The 21,167-nt window shown below is 42.8% G+C and overlaps 2 protein-coding genes across 2 annotated transcripts in view; one reads left to right on the top strand and one right to left on the bottom strand.

Annotated features, from left to right (window-relative positions):
* Nucleotides 1-5,170: 5,170 nt before the first annotated feature.
* Nucleotides 5,171-21,167, bottom strand: part of T265_02673 (hypothetical protein) — a gene marked incomplete at both ends in the record, with an annotated part of 42,516 nt that continues 26,519 nt past the window's right edge. The window contains 3 exons of the mRNA XM_009166975.1: nucleotides 5,171-5,669; nucleotides 9,883-10,025; nucleotides 15,786-15,927. Of these exons, the coding sequence (XP_009165239.1) occupies nucleotides 5,559-5,669; nucleotides 9,883-10,025; nucleotides 15,786-15,927 (396 nt within the window). The remainder of the gene's footprint in view (nucleotides 5,670-9,882; nucleotides 10,026-15,785; nucleotides 15,928-21,167) is intronic.
* Nucleotides 6,240-21,167, top strand: part of T265_02672 (hypothetical protein) — a gene marked incomplete at both ends in the record, with an annotated part of 38,664 nt that continues 23,736 nt past the window's right edge. Inside the window, 2 exons of the mRNA XM_009166974.1 lie at nucleotides 6,240-6,508; nucleotides 20,238-20,311. Of these exons, the coding sequence (XP_009165238.1) occupies nucleotides 6,240-6,508; nucleotides 20,238-20,311 (343 nt within the window). The remainder of the gene's footprint in view (nucleotides 6,509-20,237; nucleotides 20,312-21,167) is intronic.

Below are 21,167 nucleotides of genomic sequence, written 5' to 3'. Positions count from 1 at the left end.
CTGAGGCTGAGCCAAGAGAAGATGATGGAGTGTATAACTGTGGTTGCGCACAAAACTTGTTACTGCTAGTCCTGAAATTTTGAGGGGTTTACAATAATGATGATAGTAATAGATTTATTCCCTGCCAAGTAGAAGGCATGAAGTTGAGGTGTGGTCGGACCGCTAACATTTGAACCTGCCTTGGAACAACAAAACTTAAAGAAAACAGAAACCAATAGAATGAGATTATCATGTGATGAATAACTGTGAACTGCGAAAAAAACTAGGCCAATAGGGAAGGAGGTAGGAGTGTTTTATTAATGAGGCCAGCTGATCTGAACTGAAGCTGAGAAGTTGCGGGCGATGTGTGGCTTGAATAGTTGAGTTACCGGCCCGGGTCACGATAGACATATGTGGATGTGATGAGATTGAGAAATTCACATTAGCAATAAGTCGGAAGTTGTCTCTCAGAAGTGTGGTGTACGTTGAAATTAAATATTCTCACTGGTATATCTGCAGAGTCAAAGCTGTTCAGGGCCGGGAGACAGTGCTAATGCCCAGGACCAGACAAGCACCATAGTGAAGAAACTCCGAAACTGTGGGCAATGATTTGGTAGCGGAGACGGAATGGTTAAGCCTGAAGAAAGCGTTTGATGATATGCGCTTTAGATGATATGAACATATGATGATCTCGCTAGTCTCTTACACCGTCCATCCCTTTAGGCGTGGTCCAACTATTTTACCAAATTTTCATTCAATTGGAATCCACAGCTTCAATGTGATGCTGACCCTCAAATATCTCCGAAATTTTGGGCTACAGTTGGTTGAATCGATTGAGTATGTCTCTCTTCGATGTGGTACTAAATCGGCTCACTATGTAGTTTGCTTTTAACGGCGCTTTTCCCGTCACATGCGGTCCGTTTCAGCTAAACTGAGTCAATGGTATCGGTCCACAGAATTTGTTTTAAGGATACACCAAATATATTCATTTTTCAATGGTTCTCTTTCTATTGTTTCCTGAAAGCTCTTTGTCATTTAACAGGCTTGCCGAAGACCTGCTACCGGCTTCTGGACACAACTCGTTGCAAGGTTTTGATCCGGTGATAGTGTGGGCGCTCGTTCACAACTGAGTATTCCGGTTTCGCAAATTTTTGCATGAAAACTGGGACTTGCGACTGAATTTCTGTTTCTCGTCTGGTTCAACGTCCTTAGGCTGTTAGCGCGTGTCTTAGGGAGGTCCCTATCTTATTCATTTGCCCGTTCAAACATTCTGTGACCTCGATGCTACAGGGTTTCCCCGATTACCAGGAACTTGTTTGTTTACTGTACCAGAATAACCTCCGTCTTCCATCAACAAACTAGTTTAGCCTTCTGGGTGAAAATAGTGCCAATCCAGAGTTCCTTGGCATTACATGACACGACGATTGCGTCGGTGCCACGAAGTTTCACCTCCTCGCAATATTAATAAGGTAATTCGCGGTTACCAGTAAGTAAATCTCTACCCGTAGTGCTTCGCTTCCGCTAATTCTCGATTGTTCAATGTGGTAGCCTGATTTTGTGCCTTGGGTTCATTCACGCGTGCCACATAAGTGGTAACGGTTGACAGGAGGTAATTTTTGACGCAATCGCAGGCAATGACTGCTTTAGGTTTTATCGGCGTTCGCTAGTCCTTTTTGTTCCAGGCCTCTGGAGAGCAGCAGTTTGTGGCGTAACAAGCGAGAGCATGTACAGTCGTTCATACCTTATATGCAGTAGATTATATGGTTGCCAGCGTATCCCAAAGCCATCAGAAGCTTCGCAATTCGCACGTTTCACACCCCATTTCTTTGCAGTTTGGTCTCGTGGCTTCAGTCCTCACCTCATTGGGGAAAAATTTAGCTCTGCACCAGTTGACTGCCAGTTTGCAAAACGCGGATTAAGCACACAATCCTGTTGTTTTCTGAAGTGCACATTGGAAACAGTTTCCGTGACTACATTTTAGTGTTTTGTTTGCCTGACCGACCAGAACGTAGAAAGCCGTACTCATGATTTGTACCCGAGAGCCTGAGAAGTGGCTTCCGACATTCTGTCTAACAAGTCAAGTAGAACAAATTTCGGGTGTTTCCATCTTTTGCATGTTTCATTTCTGCAGTTCGGATAAACAAAGTGTTAGAAGTGAGGTGTCAGCAGTAGTATGACTTCGTCTACCCGCCCTCCTTTATGCAGCGAGTGAAGCGACCTGGCTGGTGACACCCCACGTCGGCCAATGTGGAATGATAATATGTTTAGCTAGACGTTTGTGGTTGTATTCAAGCTCAGGTAAAGTTAAAGTGCCTACACCTGCACAGGAAGGCGACTGGAGTACTCAAACAAAGTACTTGGCTCAAAAGCCGGCGAAATGTAACGGCACGACCGTTTATTTTTTGAGAACGTAGCGGAAGCGCAAGAGTGTACAGGAGAGCGTTAAGTAAAACGAGGGAGATGTTTCATTGGAAAGCACGCTATCAACAAATTCGTTCGGAAAAATGATTCGCAACGTGGTTAATATGGTTTTGTATGGAAACACGCGCGCACAACTGGCAAGTGAAAAAGAACAGACAGTGCTGGGTGCTGTTCAAGGCTCAGTGAGCGCTAACACATTGAATGCTTGCACATCCGTTGTACAGGGTCAGGCATGAAAGTCGATGGCAAGAAATAACAATGAACGCCATGTAACACGCATGAACGTGTCGTAAGTTTGTAGAGGCCCCAAAATGGTAAGCAAACACACGTCAGCGAGTGTGGACATAGGACGTCCAGTCCAACGGCGGTTAGTCAGTTAGACGTACCTGAGTCAAGTCCCAACATGGTGGACCAGGAGACTATTCAGCAGACCCGTACTTGTGAAGAAGCCTCAAGCCGAGTTACATGACTCCATCTTTCTTGAGCACAACAGTCATACCTTGTAATAACTCTTTTTTCACCAACGTCACCAACCGAGAAGCATTCTACGGCTCTAGAAAAACATTTTTAGCATTTTCTCAACAAAATCTCTTTTACGCCCAAAGACATGCAACATTTGGACGACCTGTGTATCGAAGAGCGCACCATTTTTATCGTCAGGATAAAGATCCCGGGAGAGTGCTTCTAAAAATGATCATGCCAGTAAGCCAAGTGGTTTGACTTCGAATGAAACAAATTCCGCAAAAACCGAGGGAAAAGATATGATTGAAATGAAAGAGTCCGAAAGAAGCACCGCATTACAAAGGCGCACTATCAATCGGCAAAGCCTAGTACTACAAACATCCCTTGGATGTATGGGCTCTGAAAACTACTCAAGGTTTGCTGTTCACTAGTCCCAGTAACTCAATCGACCACACCACTTCCAAATGGCTAAAAATTAATTCACGTCATAGCCTACTGAACAGATTCTAGTTCTAAGAATCTATTGAGTGTACATGCCATTAACATACCTCTCGTCACTACTTACCAGCTTCTCCTTTTCAAATCCTCTGAAGTCAGTCAAGCGATCCGATCAGCTCTTCACTTGGTCTCATCTTGGCTGATATTTTGAGAACACAGTTGGGATTTTAAAACCTACTGTGCAAAAGTTCTAATTTTACTAACGATATTTTGATGATAAACTTATTATCCCTGAATCCCATACTACAATTCTAGAATTACAAACGGTTTTCCAAACTGCCCATACTGCAGTGCGTTTTGCCGGGGAGGAGGGATCCAATAGAGGTTTTCAGTTTATTGATATTAACTATAAACCAGGATAGCATAATCCAGAGATGATCTACATAGGCTAGTCAGTATGCTGATTTTCGCAGCGTTTTGGGTACAAAGTAAAAAAGGAACCCCATAAGACATCTGACCTACAGATCTTGAAGGATCTGAAAAATGGTAAACTGGATGATGAGGGTTCTGTACAGCAGTTCGCACGGGCAAAGTCAAAACTCCGCCAGATAGTGAAGGTCCGATAACCTCAAAAAAGCTCATATATATTCAGCCATTATTTAAAAGCAACACGGCTTCAGAAAACGTGACTTGTCTGTTTAAGGCGAATGTTCAGTACACCCGTTGCCGACTGATCCATAGGAATCTCAAAGATAAAGTGCCTGTTTACGATTCCCCTACGGTTGTACATCTGCTAGTGAGCTTTCTGCAAACTACATGCTTCGAAAGAAGTGGTGCTTATCTCATAGAATCAAGAAACCCTTATCGATTTGCCAATCACTTGAAAAGCACTATCGCTACTCACCTTATCGGCACCGGCAACAGGGTCGATCCGTCTTGGCGATTCAGCGTAATCTGTTGAGTATCAGAACATCGGTCGATTCCACAAGGAATGCTCGGAACACCAGAAATTGTGGCCACTCGAAAAGCTGGCTCCTCTCTTTGCCTCTAAAAGCTGCATGTGGAAGCTCGAACATTGCTTTGCTCTGTCCAACAAACTCTTCCACCACTGATTAGCTGGTTTAGTTGATTTGATGCCACTGATATGACAGAAATGTACAGCATTTAATCTAGCTTTCTATTTCTCACAGTACTTGTCCGATGAAGCGCCATGGAGTACGATCGTTCGCGAAGTACAAAGATCCCTAAACTCCTTATCGAAGATGTGATTGTAACCCATAGAGATCCATCCTCATAGATAAATGGGTGAGCATTCTTGTTGTAGCTGATAGTATGATACTCATCGCCCTGGAGGCAGCATCTTTTGTTAGAGGCTTGCGGCAAATACAAGTCAGTTACGCTATTCTAAAGGAACGCTGCCGTTCGCAAGCCTATCACACCAGCGCTACACACCACTTTGTCCAAAAAAGCCGTATAAATCATTAATTTTTCACTATAAATACAATCGTGCTTAATGAATAGCCCCTACGGCAAAGTTCCCACCTGAATGGGGAATTAGCTGGTCATTTCTTAGACCACGAATTATTTTCTTGTGCGTTCATCACAATGGGAAAAATACATGACCAAAAATAAAGTTCTACACAAAGGTTTCTCCTGAGAAAGATGGAATATTAGAATAAAGTCACAAAATTTGTGCGAACTCAGTTAAGACAGCATGAATAAGTAATCACATAGGGATGCGTGTGTTAAATGGTATTCTACGAAACCTTCCATTATTTATAAATTTCTACCGCCACTGCGTCATGTTTGCTGGCTCGCTTGGAACGCTGGCTCTTCAGATAAAAAACGGTTCGTTTAAAAACACTTCGTCCCACACGAGATTAAATAGGCCAATTGGAACCGGTCGTAGTGCAGAGAAAGAATAGAGAGCTGGGCTTTTGCGACTGTCGTGCACAGTCACACAATCGTGTTCGATAGAGTACCGTTTCTAAAAAAATTGATGAATGAAGAGAGCTCTATTTTTTGCCTCAATACGTGTCAGATCAGGCATGATCAGTTCAAGAAATGATACAGCGGTGAACCGGACGAAAGGGAGTAAAACTCGCCGAAATTTTAATAGTACCAGCACCATTGGTATGATCGTCCGTCAGTCACAGGAATCTGACAACATATTCATCGTAAAAGCGTCTCAAGTTCATACACCAAAAACACAAATATAATCGTTATTTCACGAAAGCAACTCTAAAGCTGCAAGGCGATCAAGAATGTCCACGAGACCTTGCGGTGTACAAAAGATAGTCCAAAAAGTATAGTTCCTCAGGTTTGATGTAGTGAAAGGAGACGGGATTCCTGGCGCAACATCCGGTACCCTGAAGTGGAGAACACATGAAAACAGCAGATGCACGGCTGAATATGGTGACCGGAGCTTGGAAAATTTATTGATGCCACTGTAAAATGATACAGAAACTTTATTTAAAGTTTTTCTGGAAGAAGAAATAGTTGTGCGGTTGGTTGAGTGTCCAAAATAGTATGGTTTGAATCTGAGCTGATAGGAGAAGCGGTCCGTGGACTCAATTTACACCTCAAACTTTCACAATATGTTCTTAGTATCAACGGAAAACTTTGGTTTCACACTCCCTCGAAAGAGCATCACGGACAGACTGGACCTTATCGTGGTCCACAGAGCTACAATGGCGTATAATGCAGTATTCAGCATCACTTATCGGATTCGTCCTGCGAACATAGCCCCTTGATCCTTCAGGTAACTCGTTACTAGAATTAAGAAAGCCATGGCAAATTCACCTTAAAAACGATTACCTTGCTGCTGTGCTTTTGGGCTTCAAGCTTCGATTGATTATTCTCATCGTTCTTTTGTGTGAGCCTTGAAGCTCTGAACCGAAATTAACCACGATATATTCTTGCACAAGTAAATTCACAGCATGTCACTTGTCGCGTTGCGACAACAACAGGAACACCCGGTTCGTTGCATGCAACAGTGTGCAAGCAGGAACATGCTTCCATATTTCTTCATTATCGATCACCTATCTCAACCTTATTCAGCCGTATGCACATCAAACGGTCACATCCTACGCTTCGTATACTTTTCAGACTCCGATCTCGAGCTTTTAGTGCAGTCATCACCGTGGAAAATCTTCAGCCAAGAGTCCAACAGGCCGTTCGTGAACACTGATTTCAGTGACTTTGATAGGTAATTGCTGAATTTCTGGAAATCAGCTCATGATCCAAATAGTAATGATATTACAGCAACCTCGCTATCTGGATGCTATTGACCGTGAACTTCAGCTGATTTTGTGGCTGCGTCAGCTGCTTCGGTCAGTACTGGTATAACACTTAGTTCCCAGACTCAACTGGATAACTGTATACACCCAACGTTGTGACATCCAACGTCGAACTCAGTAGGAATTCGCACCAACCGAATTCGTATCTACAGTATCTATTTATCAACTTGTCTATCTATAGTATCCAATTATGGAACAAACATCTGTAGATTTAAATCAACGAGACAATTTCTAGTGAGAATGAACAACCCGTTTGTTCACCACAAGCGATTTGGAGATGGCCGAAGTAGCCAGGGATCCCCAACGCACAATTAGGCTTCCTCAGCACATCAAGGGGACAATTTTTTTGTCCATACCAAGAATCAAGCGCAAGCTATTATAGCGACCTCTGTCTCTGAACTATGAAAAGTAAAGACAATGCAGTACATGATGATAAGGCTCAGTTGGTAACTGTCCACAACTGATGAAACACGCTGCGTTCGAATGTCAGGTGGACAGTTTGTGTTTGTACAGAGATTCGTGGTGGAACCGAGAGGTCCAACAAAGGAAAAATACCAGTGCATTCGGGATGCGTGGAAGCAAACTTTAGGCAATCTGTCATGCAGGACCCAAGAGAACGGTGGTTTGAAGAAGAAATTGGAAATCTTACATTCCGAAAAACACAAGTCCGGATTTCTTGGAGGAACACTTCTAAAAACAGTTGATTTAATTGTCATTTGGTCCAATAGAACTGTCACAATCGAGCAATACTCAGTCAGTTTACCGGCAATAATATGCCTTCCTGCCTTGAAATGTTTTCCGATTGTGAGACCAAGGGAGTTAACCATAGACTTATTCAACGCAACTGATGAGTCTCTGGATTAGGCTTTGACCAAGTTGTTTGAACTTAGTTGCGAAGGAGAATGTATTATAGAAGACCGTATAAAATCTGGAAAGCCCGAAGCAACTGTTTCAACCATAAAGGTGTAAGTTATGGCGTGATCATTAGCTCCTCTAAGGACGAGATGCCGAACTCCAACAAACGCAACGCAAACACAAGCGAACAAAACAGGCTTTGAAAGAACAATGGGGAAATTTTGTTGAACAGCAGACACCGCAAAAACCGTGGTCCTGAAACTCTGCATCTACGACAGAACATATATACATCAAACCTATGCATCAAACCTATAACTTATACGCAATGAATGTTTGCTTCTTCGTCTACCATCGAATCTATCCAGCTCGCTTAAGTTGAGTAATTAGATACAAGAGGATTGTTGTTCAACGAAGGCTCTCTTCTCAACATGATTAAGGTATACACCAGATTATTCCACCAGGGCTTTTCCCCCACAAAATAATACGTGAAATTGTAAAGTCAGCCGGTATAATCATCAAGACTATGTGGGTGAGATGCTTTTCCATTTAACAAGCTGTTTTTAAGGAAGACGGATAAACATTTCATGAAAACTGGCCCGGCTCACAACCTGTCCTGCTAGACTACCCAACAATTTGTCGGTATGCATTAGGAGGGTCATCCATGCGGGAAATATATTTTAACCTAGTTACAGAACTTGAAGATTGAAAATCAATCCGGATTTTGGAAAATCCCATCTCGATCACCACCAACCAAAAGCTCTCTGATTGTTAGGATAGCGTCAGTAACACGTCAACTGTTCATGCGTTCATCGAACAACAATCCCACCATGTTTCATCTGGCAGTGTACTCAAGAGATAAGGTTGTAAAATGAGACATATAGAGTGTTTAGTTTAAATTAGCTATTACTGTCGGTGAGAACAGACTCGTTATGTCACTGAACGCATTAACCCTCAATGGACTATGTAAATTCTAATACGCAAAAGTGGCTCATGGTGGCTCGATTGCTGAACACTTTCCCGTTGAGCATCGGCTCAGAATGCACTCATTGTGGATGCAATGGTGTTTACTATGTGAGTGGAGATGTCCTCTGCAGGTCGCACCTACTCGTCAGGTCATTGCGGTGCGGAATAGGTATATCGGAGTTCAGGACACTTCCATATATTCAACTGCCTGGTTTAAACGACCATTAGGGCTCCAAAGGATAGTTCGAGTCCGGAAAACTCTATTCAACTGTTTAACTAGTGATTGCAAATTGATGGGTGAAAGTGGTTCAGTTGAATGATTAGGAAAGTTTTACATCAGTGGACATGATAGCCGCAATATTGCTGCGTAGATTGCGTGAAAGATTTCTGAAATTGTTTCTCTCTTTCGAAAGCTTAACCGCCTCAACCAGATGATCGAAACTAACCGACATTGTTGGAGTCGTAATGGAGGGTTTGGCTGGCCTATTAATCTGAAAGTCTAAATCTCTGCATTCTGACTAGAAGATGGCGGTCCTAGCAAGAAACAACCTGACGATGCTTGAGGGCATACAATACGAAATATGTGGGTGAGTGAGTGCTCAGGCTCGTGTACCGAACGATAACGTAAAACTGCTGGAGAATCAGTTCAGTTGATCCCGGTCTCTCATAGCACCGCATACGACATTGAGACAAGCTGAAGCGAAACAAGTTTTCGTGAACAACTCAGTTGCCACTTAGCTCAACTGGTACATAGGTGTCCAGTACCGGCAAAGTTAATCATATTCTATCATCGAAGTGAAAAGTTGGGCAGTTTGGTGATCGCTGAATTTGGTTGGGTACCAATGGCCTGTCTCAACCTGTTCAACTGACCTATGTGAACAAGTTATTTTGTAAGACAAATTCATCCAGAGTTGAACTCTGCTAACCTGGTTGTCCTCCCATATTTCCCTCTGAGTCAGCTGGGCTTCTTTTGATTTTTATTGGCCCAGTGTTTACAGCGCGAATTTACTGACTGGAAGATCTGTGTTTCGAACCCGACCTTCGTCTCTCGAATTCCCCTGTCTATGTTTGGGCATTCTGGCAGTATCCCAGCCCTTGAGGCACCAAATGGTAAACGATGAAGGAATGAAGCGTTGATTGGCGATCACTCCAAATATAACATGCAAAGCCATGATTACTAGTGTAACAAGATCTTGTCCTTCCATAACTTTGAACGACACATCCTTGATCTCACTCCGCTCCATTTAGAAGAGAGTTGAACTCACCCGTCCTACTAAACCTGATTAGTTTCGGTAGTTTCTTTACCCATGGATACAATCCACCGATGTCAAAACCAAGAAGAACTTGTATTCCTGGTCCAATAGGCCGACACATGTCACACCTTAGAGGTCGAAAGTTATATAAATTGCACCTTCAGACTACCTGTAGGTAGTTTGCGCACTCTTCTGTCCTGTATGAGACTTACTTCCTTATGGTTATCGAAGGTCAGTTCAGCAGACAGCCCATGGTTTTTTAATCTTTCGAATGGAGAGTAGCAGTAGAAGTGATAGTGGCCATTCTCATCCACGCTATGGATTAATTGGATGCCAAGTTCTTCAGCGCAAGCCCCTGTGGAAAAGAAAACAAGAGGAGCAAGGGAGTTCGAGTAAAAGGGACTCCTGAGCCGGTGTGAGAACTGGAAATGACTAATCAGAAACCCCACTGAGTTGAAATTGAACCTTCACAAGAAAAACGACAATCTCACACATTAGTCAATTCCATAAGACATCCACAATATCTTGTACGGTGGAGCACTATATGATGAACCATCCTAAAAGAAGCCTGTATGTATAGGTGAACCTTGGGGGGAAATCAGGAAATCAGGACCTCTACATTCAAAAAGGTCGTTCTAATTTAAAAGTGGAAGCATAGGAAGTACAGGTCTCAGATTCATAAGCCACACTGTCGGGCCGTGAGCACAAATATATTAACCAATGCATTCGGTCGTTCTAATTTAAAAGTGGAAGCATAGGAAGTACAGGTCTCAGATTCATAAGCCACACTGTCGGGCCGTGAGCACAAATATATTAACCAATGCATTCAAAACCCTGAGTCTTACGTTGAGCTGTAAAGAAGAGGGAGGGTGAGAGCATATGTGCAGGAAACGACTGCTAACTCAGATCCATTGTTCACATGGTTATCAGATATCAACGTAGGACTTTGGACTATATTTTGGTAAAATAAGGTCAGATATGAGGAGGCAAGTAGGCTAGAGTAGAATGGGACATTCCAGCTGAAACATTTAGAAACCACGGTTTTGACAATATTCAGGGGAAGGGAAGCCACGCGGTCTATCAACAGTTTAAGTATTCATGTTTACTCGAGTGGAGTAAGCAGCAGAAATCTTCGAAATCAACTGAAATACCGTTCTCTAGGATGTACAGTATGTTGTTAAAAGCATCCTGTGAGTTCAAATGAATTCAACTAGACTTCTAACAGAAAGCAATCGGATGGTGCAATACCAGTAGCTCTATCACCCTTATGGGCTATATCAATGGTGGTTACGTTGAAGATTAGCTAGCATCGACTTCCGGATATTTACACTATCGCTCACGCCCTATCTAAGACTGTCAATCATACTTAATTATTGTTTATGCTGCAATTCCAGGGTTGTTTTCAGTGAACGTGAAGATCTGGGTGCCTGAGTGAGTCACAGACAAATATAATCGGTATCAGTAGTGCCTCCTGTGACTTAAGTGCATCCAAAAAGTGAGGATGGAGCCCCGAAACGCGCTAACGTCAAACTATTGGATGTCGCTAGCACAACCCCAACATGATAATTGGGGCATTTTGCCAAAGGCGTTTCCGATGGTGCATCTGGCGATGACCGAGATACCTCAGTTACGATAACGGATCCGCGATGAAGTGGTTTCATGCCAAATTCTTATAAAAAACTGTTGGCACTCGATGCCATGTTGCGGTGCGTTTGTCTAAACACAAGCACACAAACCGCTTCATTTTGAAGTATTTTGTGGAACCTGTGGCTTTGTTCTTAAAAAGCAGTAGAAGCGCCACAGAAGCTGTTCGGCTATTTAATGAAATGCAAAAACTGACCCTGGTCCAACCTTGGTATCCATGCCTCACAGATGAGACATGAAAGTATTTTCAAATCAGCTGTAGACACACAAATATACTCCATACAATTCCTCTCATTACCATTGTAGAGTTGCGCTCTCCGTAAACTGCTGATCTACCAAAAGGCTTCGTGGCAGTTCGAGTAAATAGCAAATTTGATCCTAAAGAAATAACGATAGGTCTTCGGCCTATCCAGGTATTCAGTGACGGACTCGAAAACGACACAATAAATAGGTGTGACGAGTTCTGGCTTGATGCGTTTTCTACAGCCGTAGGCAGTGACCATTGTAGTACGTGATAAACTCCTAAAGGTGGAACGAACGATGCGCCTGTCGTTGAGATTAAGGAATTACGAAGACGTGGTACAAATATTTCTGTATAGAAGAGGAACACTTGTCTTGAAGGGGATGACAAGCAAACATGGCTATTGGTTGTGTTCAAGATGGCGAACGGGTGTCACAGTGAACACGACGCGTACTGAATGCATCAACTTCAGTCACGGTCCTTTAAACGGTACCTCAAACAATAGATGAAACTGAAACACGTATTTCGTACAGAAATGACTGACATCACGCAGTAAGGAATTTCATTTGAAATGGATTATCAGGTCGACCCCGGGCACATATAGTGCCAAGCAAGCACGATGACAGCTGTGGATAGACTAATTCTACTGACCGGAGTAGATTTGAAAATGCACCGAGGTTCACATCAGCTATCTTAAAGAACTCTACCATCTTCATGCATACTCGTGCATTCTAAGCATCAGTTAGGCGACCACGAATCTACACAGTGGATTAGATGACATATTTCTGGGTTAACTGTTGTGAAATCCTATTGACCGTTGATTCGCCTGGTACTCTTCCTGAATACTGGACACCATTCTATCACACACCACCAGGTATTGTGACAAAATAATTATCTGACAATCTGCGCACGCCCGCAAGAATTTGTAGTCAAATGGTGAGTATCAGCTGTTCGCACAACAACAACAACAACGCTAAAGGAATCCTAGGAGGCAGAAAAGATAGTGCAACACACTGTCAATGTTACGCAAGTCTTGGTGTTCTGTGAGGCGCGCTCCGAAAACAGTGTGTACCAAATATGTTACGTGAGGACATTGTCGGGATCACATTTAAACATGAACGTAATATTATGAAGCCTGTCTATCTTTATACAGTGCATGACCGTGACTCAAACAATTTAGAGGCAAGGATGGGTCTAGTCTGCATATGTTCACCCACTGGTCGTTGAATTCAGCATCTAAGCGCGAGTGGCAAAATACACTGTCACACACCAACGTCTACATCCTGCTGCTTTAAGTGTTCATTCAATGAGCGCATCTTTTGGTTGGCAAGTTCCTATGATCGATAATGTAGGCAACCAATTCCTAAGCATAAGTCACGCCTATTATGGACTGATTGCTCCTTTGGCTTACCGTACCATTTACTTCCATCCACTTTCTCTCCTATGATTTAGACAAAAATGTGAAGATCGAATTTATCGATCTACTTGGTTCATCAACACTTCTTCATTAATGACACCATGCTCACAAATTTAGCTTCAATTGGTTTTTCGTCAACCCTGAAAATCCATCTAGTTTTTCAGCAGTGTTGATCCAAATGATTGTTGGTCCTATTCTTTGGAACTTTTTGACAAGACAGTCACATGCAACTCCACTTTGCAGAGTCAGGGTTAGACGCAATTTAAGCTAAAACAGCAATTCACCAAATTGAAATTTGTGGTGTGATTGGCCTTAAGGCAGTGAAGTATCAGTGTTCTTCTCTGATGATCTTGCCAGTGACGGCGATGGTGAACTGTAGCTTGATGACATCATAACACCAATGGACTAGGAAAGTTAGATAAGTATGACCATCTTAGCTGGTGAAAAGTGTATAACACATCTAGTCGCTGGACTGAATACGATAAAGGAGAGGGCCTAACTTCAATACCGTTGATCAGCTTGGTATGCGTGCTGAGACCCTCTAGCTACGGCAAAGCGAACTAGATCAGTGTTGAGTGCTTCACGGAAGATAAAATTTCTTCAAAAGCCGTTGATGATTGAACAAAAAATTCCTACGCCAAATTGAGGCAGTTGTTTGAGGTTTTGTTCAACCAAGTAACATCCATAACTTATCATACTTTTATCGAAATCACTCGAATCCAATTAAACTTCTTATTCTTGGTGCCCAATTGAATTCAAATCTTGCTGCATTGCTGCCACAGCCTGGCAATTTGTTGGCGAACCTGCGGCGAAAGCATCCTGATCCAAAAGCTCAGGTTTCAAGTTTACAAAAGTCTCACGGGCTGCCATTAGAAGAACGAGCTTATTATTCTGTTCATAGCTGGCCTTGTGCAAGTCCTCAGGCAATCGGGTTCCGTACATTTACCACAACATCAGTTGCCACCTTTATCATGTAAGAAGGAAATGGAGCAACTTTTTGGACGTCGAATGTGGGGTAGTCTTTACATTACGCATTTGGGAGAACAACACAGACGAGTTGCTCCATCGCTATTATACACGACTAGCAGGAACAGCTAGTATGCGGCAAATAAACTGATTTCTATTAAAGGGTGATGCTATCGTAGGTTTGGACTTTGTCGAAAGAAGTCTCTGGTCATCATCGTGTATCTTAGGATTTCCGATTTAGATTAGTGATTTTTCAGGGTCACAAACGTGTGACGTAATCACCCACGCCATTGTGCACCTACACCACGCTTTCAGGACGTCATCTGGCAAGTATTGTGCAGCGAGTACAATAACATTCGTACTACAGTTTATCTCTGGCTTGACGTTGCTTATGAAATATATTTTGTTTTGTTCAAACAGCAGATGGTCGCGTCTGTCAGTCAAATTCTGTTTGCGTTGCCGAATTACGGAGAAATTACTACCTGTTTTAATTAGACTAATTTAAGTCCCCTAAAACTAAAAATTCTACCCTTGTCAATTTTGTAGAGAATGCCGCTTCCGTTGCTGTGCAATGTTAAATAAACGTGAAACTTTCATGTACCCGAAGTTTTACGAGTCGTTCTCCACGCACATAGTCAGAACAGCTCCGGGAAATTAGAATACTACAGGAAACGAAATAATTTTACCATTACTTGTAAGCATGCGAAAAAACGCAGAAACGGATAAATACCGATGGCATCCACAGTCAACCAGTGGGCCCACCGTACCAGATAGCTTGGATAGGAAGCACTGTTTAGTTTGGCCAATCGACGCTCAAATTGAATTCATACGCAAGTGCTCAAATACCAACAGTATGTTTCTCCGAAGTGAGAGCAATCTCCGATAGCAATAGTTTCCGCATAACGAACAGAAGTTGGTCATCAGTTAGCTGAACAAGATCGGGAACAGCGAAAAAGTGGTGGCTGAACGGTCACGTCTGAGTGCACTGATTTCTATCGCTTTTAGTAGGGAAAATGAAAAGGGATGATAAAAGACCTGGCAATTGTTCACAACCCATCGTTTGATTGGGAAATCTTTCCTATTTGACTGTGGGTATTGCCAAATAGAAAGTGTAGATTTCCGGTTTTCAATCATCTATACCCCGGAATGAGTGGCGAGATACATGAATCACACAAAAGTGTTGTGCTGTCGTAAATGTCACCAAAAATGGAATACAAAGATCAAGAAAACGAGTAAGCTCTGATTACGCACCGGTTGCATTGAGTTGTATGCTTTTTCATGTTTGGCCAAGAGGTGAGTATCGTCTGTGTCTGCATAGCCTGTATGTTTGTGCGATAGGAAGTAAAATCACTAGTATTTGTCTCTCATCCCAGTGTCCTGATGGCAGCTCTTAACAATTTAGCTGAGATGAAAACTCTTCAAAATTTTCCGAAAAAGGTTCTCAAAAGCAGCACCTGGGTGTCAACGTTTGTGCGACTCATTAATACCCACAACGCGTAAACCGGACTGACGGAGATCGGATCAGCACTGACAATTGAAACGACCCATAAGAATGTTAGCTAACAAAAGACAAATCAGTAGTAATTTCGCCTCGTGTTGTGTCACCAAAAATGCAAGTCACCACATGCAAGTTCCAGATCGTAATCACATTGAGTCATTAAATGGTGCAACTCAATCAATCGAAGTAACATCACTGTGTGATTAAGATTATGACCCTATCGGACGTGAGTGTTTCTGCCGACTGAAAATGGAAGTTTACGAGATGAACCAACTCGAAAAAATCGACAGAGTTTGACCACAGTTTGTTTGTTGATGTTAACCTTTCTGGACAAAGGTCAACGGCTTACCGAGTTTCAAATCTTCAGCGAGACTAAACCGTTGGTCATAACACATGCTCGTATTTTTCATACCCTGGACGATGAGTCTGAGGGCAGCTCGTGACATGACGTATCCGGCACCCCCCGATGGATAACCTTGTTTTAGGAAGGACTGAAACCAGAACAACGAAAACGAACAGAGGCGCATTGAGCGTATCAGCAATCAATCATGTGGCTTGAATATGAGCTGCATGACAAGTTGGGGTACCTTTGATATAGTACAGTAAAGCATAGTCCAGAATGCCACATTAGAAGCAGTAATGTTGTGAAATTATCCCTATTTGATTTTTGCGCAAATTGTACCGCTATCGAGCTCACACGCTCATCATACAGAATTGTGAAACGCAATAAATTCTGTCTATCATATTTTTGCAGAGTTGAACACAAGCAATGCATCGAATTTTTTTCCCGCAGGGATGTACTTGTTCATGTAGTGCCAATCGAGACCACATTTCAGGGCTTTTTAAGCGAAAGTGTAGGTTAATTCGACTCAGGTCAGGTTGAAAATCATGAAGCGTGTACGTTAGAAACAGTGTTACATGAGGCAAAATAATTCGGGTCATGACTTGGTGCAATACCGCTCCCGTAGAAGTGTTTCACAGTGTCATTTTTGGGAATCGAAGGATAGCCACTGCCAACAGTTTTACTGTCAATCCCTATTCCAAAGTGCAGTCCCGTATTAAAGACATTATTGGCGGCTAGATCAACGGTTTCTGAACGGGCCTTGATAAGCAGGCAAGGTCATAATTTTGGGTGTGTGGTAGCATATGTTCAAAATATATCTTTACATCTGGGTGACTAGAATGTCATTTTCTTCGGCATTAATCTGTCTGGGAGCGTTCAGGTCCCCCAAGCACCGGGCCACTTCACTCTCACCTTGAAAGCACGCTCTTCGGAGACATTCTCTTGGGGGAAAAGCACCATATTTGGTGCTCAGTATCATTTAGTCGACTAACGCGAATGAAATGAAAGTCGGGTTGGATAGATACGATAAATTCCTCATTCAATGTTCGTTGCATACTATAACCAAGCACAGCTCCTGAAGTCCACATGTAAATTTCGATGCTACTGTTTACCGTGAAAATATCAGTCAAATTTAGGCAACTGGGATGGCCGAAATAGTCCAAAGTTGGTACCGTTTGGCAAGATTTTTCTGGCGGTTGGGGGGGGGTGGCAATTCCTTCTGCCCGGCATTTTCCCTACATGGAAACCAACAACTTTCCGTGACAAATGGATTTTCTATAAAGATGGTGTAGTCTTCAAAGTCAAACATCTTGAAATGTGTGCTCTGCTATCCCACCAGAGAGNGGGGGGCGGGGTGGCAATTCCTTCTGCCCGGCATTGTCCCTACATGGAAACCAACAACTTTCCGCTCCAAATGGATTTTCTATAAAGATGGTGTAGTCTTCAAAGTCAAACATCTTGAAATGTGTGCTCTGCTATCCCACCAGAGAGAAGGGGGCTTCGGTGCCCCTATGGGGTGGTGGTTTAAAACATTGTGCTAAATGTTTTCCTACCCATGCGAAAATTCCAGTCGACATTTGGTGTTTCTCTCCACTTCTTTCTGCAATAATTCAGGACTGTGCTAGCTGTTTTCTCTGGTGAGAACTGCTCCAGTAATATGGTGCTGATTGAAATATGGTTGATAACTTTTTCGAACCGAATTCTCCACTGTGGTGAGTGATTATTTTCGACAGCATTGATACTACTGAGCCACAGAGACTTTCGAAGGAGCGAATGGGAATGCATCGGGTTGAGTTTTACGGATGGAAGATGATGGGCTTATGAGTAGTGCATTTCCTCGGCCGTGCCGCAAATTGAAACTGGCCACCTGATATGTGTTCTAAGACAGCCGCTATCGGCGCACACTAGTAGGACCTAAGTGACCCAGTCTAATGAGACCAATGTGTTCACATCTGGGCAGTTTAACTTGGATTGATTGTTGCCGGACAAACAATAAAAGAAAAAAGATCTTTTTCAGGAGTAAACTAGTCAAAATCACGACGGACAGGAGAAATGGGGGTTGACTGGTGCATACCAGTATGCCGTCAACCTCGACGAAACTGTTTGTTTCGTCAAGGCGTGACAATCCCATCTGTGTGGGTTGAAGCCTAGATCATCTAGTCATCTGTCTATATGTCCGACCACAGAGGTTGTGGACTGACTATCGTTTCGGTTTATCCGAAGCTTCCGCACAAAATCGTTATGCATGCATTATCGGGCTTTCGTGAGCTGGCTGAGGCCGGTCAGCCAGATGTAATGAGTAACAGGTTGGTTTTACTACATTTTTTGAAATTGTGATGGATTCTGGGGAGGAAATCGTCCAAGTTTTCGTATCCTACACCGCGCCTTCCAGTTGCCCGTGCGTATATTCTCGACAGCAGATTCTGTATATGCAACCAGTTTGATAACCTGAGATGATGATATCGTTGGGAGTACCAAGCGATTTCGAACTGTGCTGCCAATTTTGAAGGTTGTGCGCACATTAGATTGTGCCAAGACCATAACCAGTTGGTTTATGACACAAAGTTACGTCAAAACCTGATACTATGGCTATATGAATACAGTCCAAGAACCTGAGAGAATAGTCTGCGCATTTAAATTCACAGCTTAAACTGTTACAAGTGTTCAGTGTAGCAAGTCAGCTTGAAATTACCGTTTTAGGATCATGAAGGTCATCAACCTGATGCCACCAACTACGTCGCAAATGTGGAGACTGGTTCATCACCAGTTTCTCTACGTATATGATAAAAATATTTGCCAAGGCTGTAGCGATGGAAGGGATCATGGAATTTCATCTGTTTGTATGTCCGGGATATGTTAAAATGTGAAGCGTGAGTGTGGTTCAAGTTCGATCTCCAACAGTATTTGGTTAGGTGAAAAGTTGATGCGACTAGCTACAGATACTTCATTTCCTAACAGAACGTACAAAGTGTTTCAAAACTCTGAGTGACAAGTGCACTGATATATACAGAAGATACACCGAAACCGAGAAAGATTTCATTCTTACGCAAGGTTCCTCGATTAAACGTAATACACTACGCATAAAGTTGATGAAAACTCCCCGAAAGCCCACGACCAGTTTTGCCATTCTTGAGCTTCATCAGGTAGGTGCAGTCCCTGAATTTTCATCAACCTTATGTTCTGATTGAAATCAAAGTGCAATAAATCCGATTTATACGCTCGTCTGCATCACAAGTAGTGCATTACGTCTACACAGTGTATTACGATATCTCGTGTATAGTATCAAGTGAAACATGAGACAGCCTGGTGCAGTACATTCAGTTGAAGCACATCATAAATGAGAGATTCAGCTGGGTGTTAGGTGAGTCTCTCGTCACAACAAAATTGGCATGCAAATGAATGTGTAAGTCGAGTTTCTTGTTTATGAATGTTGCTAAACCGAGAGTACTAACAATGCTTACCGAAGCTATTTGGGATAGCTGAATATCTGTTTCGGAACTTTGCGATTCCTTAAGTCGGCGTGGTGGTATAACTCGTGATTCGTCTGAGCTCTTCTAATAAAACTTAGTTAGGCCTCAAAATATCGGTAGTCGGTCTGTTAGAATTCAAGGAAAACTGGAGAGGCTGACAGTGCTTCACTTTCGTTGTCTGTATACAGACACTGATACTGGTTTTGACATTAATGAGGGTAGTGTTGAACTTAGATTTCCCTTCAGATCTATCTTCGAAATCCACCGTCACCTTTTTCTCAATGTTCGTTTGGCCAAGGAGGGCTTTCACATTCTTTCTATCTGCTTTTGAGATAAGACAGGATGTCTCTCCATAAATATTTCATTACATACTGTTCTGCAGCGCTTAGATTCAATGCAATCGGTCGCTATCACACCAAAATGTGGCCAGTCCCTAGTCTTACTTCAATTACAGCGTAACGAGCTATTTGCACAAAAAAGGCTTTCACTGGATATTAAAGTCTGGTCCTTTTTCTATAGCACCTACATCTCCTATGGACTTGGGTTTCTCGAAGGTAGGTTGGTAATGGAATCATCCGGTGCGATTCGTGGAGCTGAGTAGCAACATTCTGAACAACCTCTCAAACTTTTTCTCCTGAATCTCGTGTGAATTCAAGAAAAATTTATTGTCTGTAGTAGATGACGTGCATGAAGCAGGTTCACAAATTTTCACGTAACAAGGAGGTCACCTACGGTGATCGAAACGATGGGTTATGAAAAGTCTATTCTTAACGTAGCTTTTCCGCCAAAAATCAACCCGAAAATGTCACACAACACGCAACCTGATCGACATCAAATTGTAGTGATGGCCTCTTGTTTGTTCGTCCAGCTGGTAAGTTTGGTTGCAAAAACTTCAACAACAGTAGAGATGTCATCATCATTTGGAATCACTAGAATGTAGATATCCTAAAGCAGTGTAAATTATTTAATGCTCTATATCTTTCCTTAGGATTCGCCAAATATCGCCTAGAAGGACACAAACGTTACGGCGAGGCGTCGATCACTTAGGAGTACTTGTGGGAAGTAGGTGAACGATCTCACTATCTCTACGGATACCTCAAATTCAAAGGCTTGGCGTCGTCATCAACAGCGTCAATCATATTTTATCATTTATTTTTGAAGAGCATGGTCACAAACATAAAAAGTGAATGCAAACTATGAATGCGAAAGAGTAACAGGAGAATATGGGAGAAAAGGGAGAAACGTCTCATTCGAAATCATGCCGTGAACAGTGCCAGTCTGATGAGGTGAATCCCAAAGTATGTAAAGATTTTGGTATGGGAACATGCGTCTAAAGACCAACAACCAAAGAAAGGACAAACAATGGTCAATACTTTGTACTCCAGCTGCCAGAACTTCGCTAAGCAAGGAGGAATGAATGCAGGAGAAATGCTGAACACCGAATACAACGGAAAGTATAACTCCACTGATGACGGTATATTGATTACGGACGTCATTCGTTCGTGTGGGATAGAGTAAGTACGTGGTGCAGACAATAGTTTAAACACAGGGATGTCATTAGGAATTCGACTAGACCAACCTTCAGTATCTCTAATCGTCGTCGTCATCATCATCAAGTAAGTCGTTCCCACAGTAGCTAGCTGTGCCATTACGGATTTCACGCTACATTGCACAACCCAACTACACATACGCCCCTTCTGTGTTGTAAGTTGTGCGCGTGCTCACATTACCGTGGGGCGAAGCCACGCTTAATTTACCCGGGTCGTCCTCTGCTAGTGTTCGGCAAACCTGTGTGTAGGATCAGAGAGCCATCAGGCCAATGCTATGAGGACTTTCGTGGCACTCGTGTACAAGGCCAAAGGCATCCACCACACCACGTCTTGAGAGCGGTTCCTTCTAGCACCGCCAAGAAACGGCG

The sequence above is a fragment of the Opisthorchis viverrini genome (assembly GCF_000715545.1).
Source record: "Opisthorchis viverrini unplaced genomic scaffold opera_v5_34, whole genome shotgun sequence".
Classification (NCBI taxonomy): domain Eukaryota; kingdom Metazoa; phylum Platyhelminthes; class Trematoda; order Opisthorchiida; family Opisthorchiidae; genus Opisthorchis; species Opisthorchis viverrini.
This window is presented reverse-complemented; position numbering and strand designations above follow the sequence as displayed.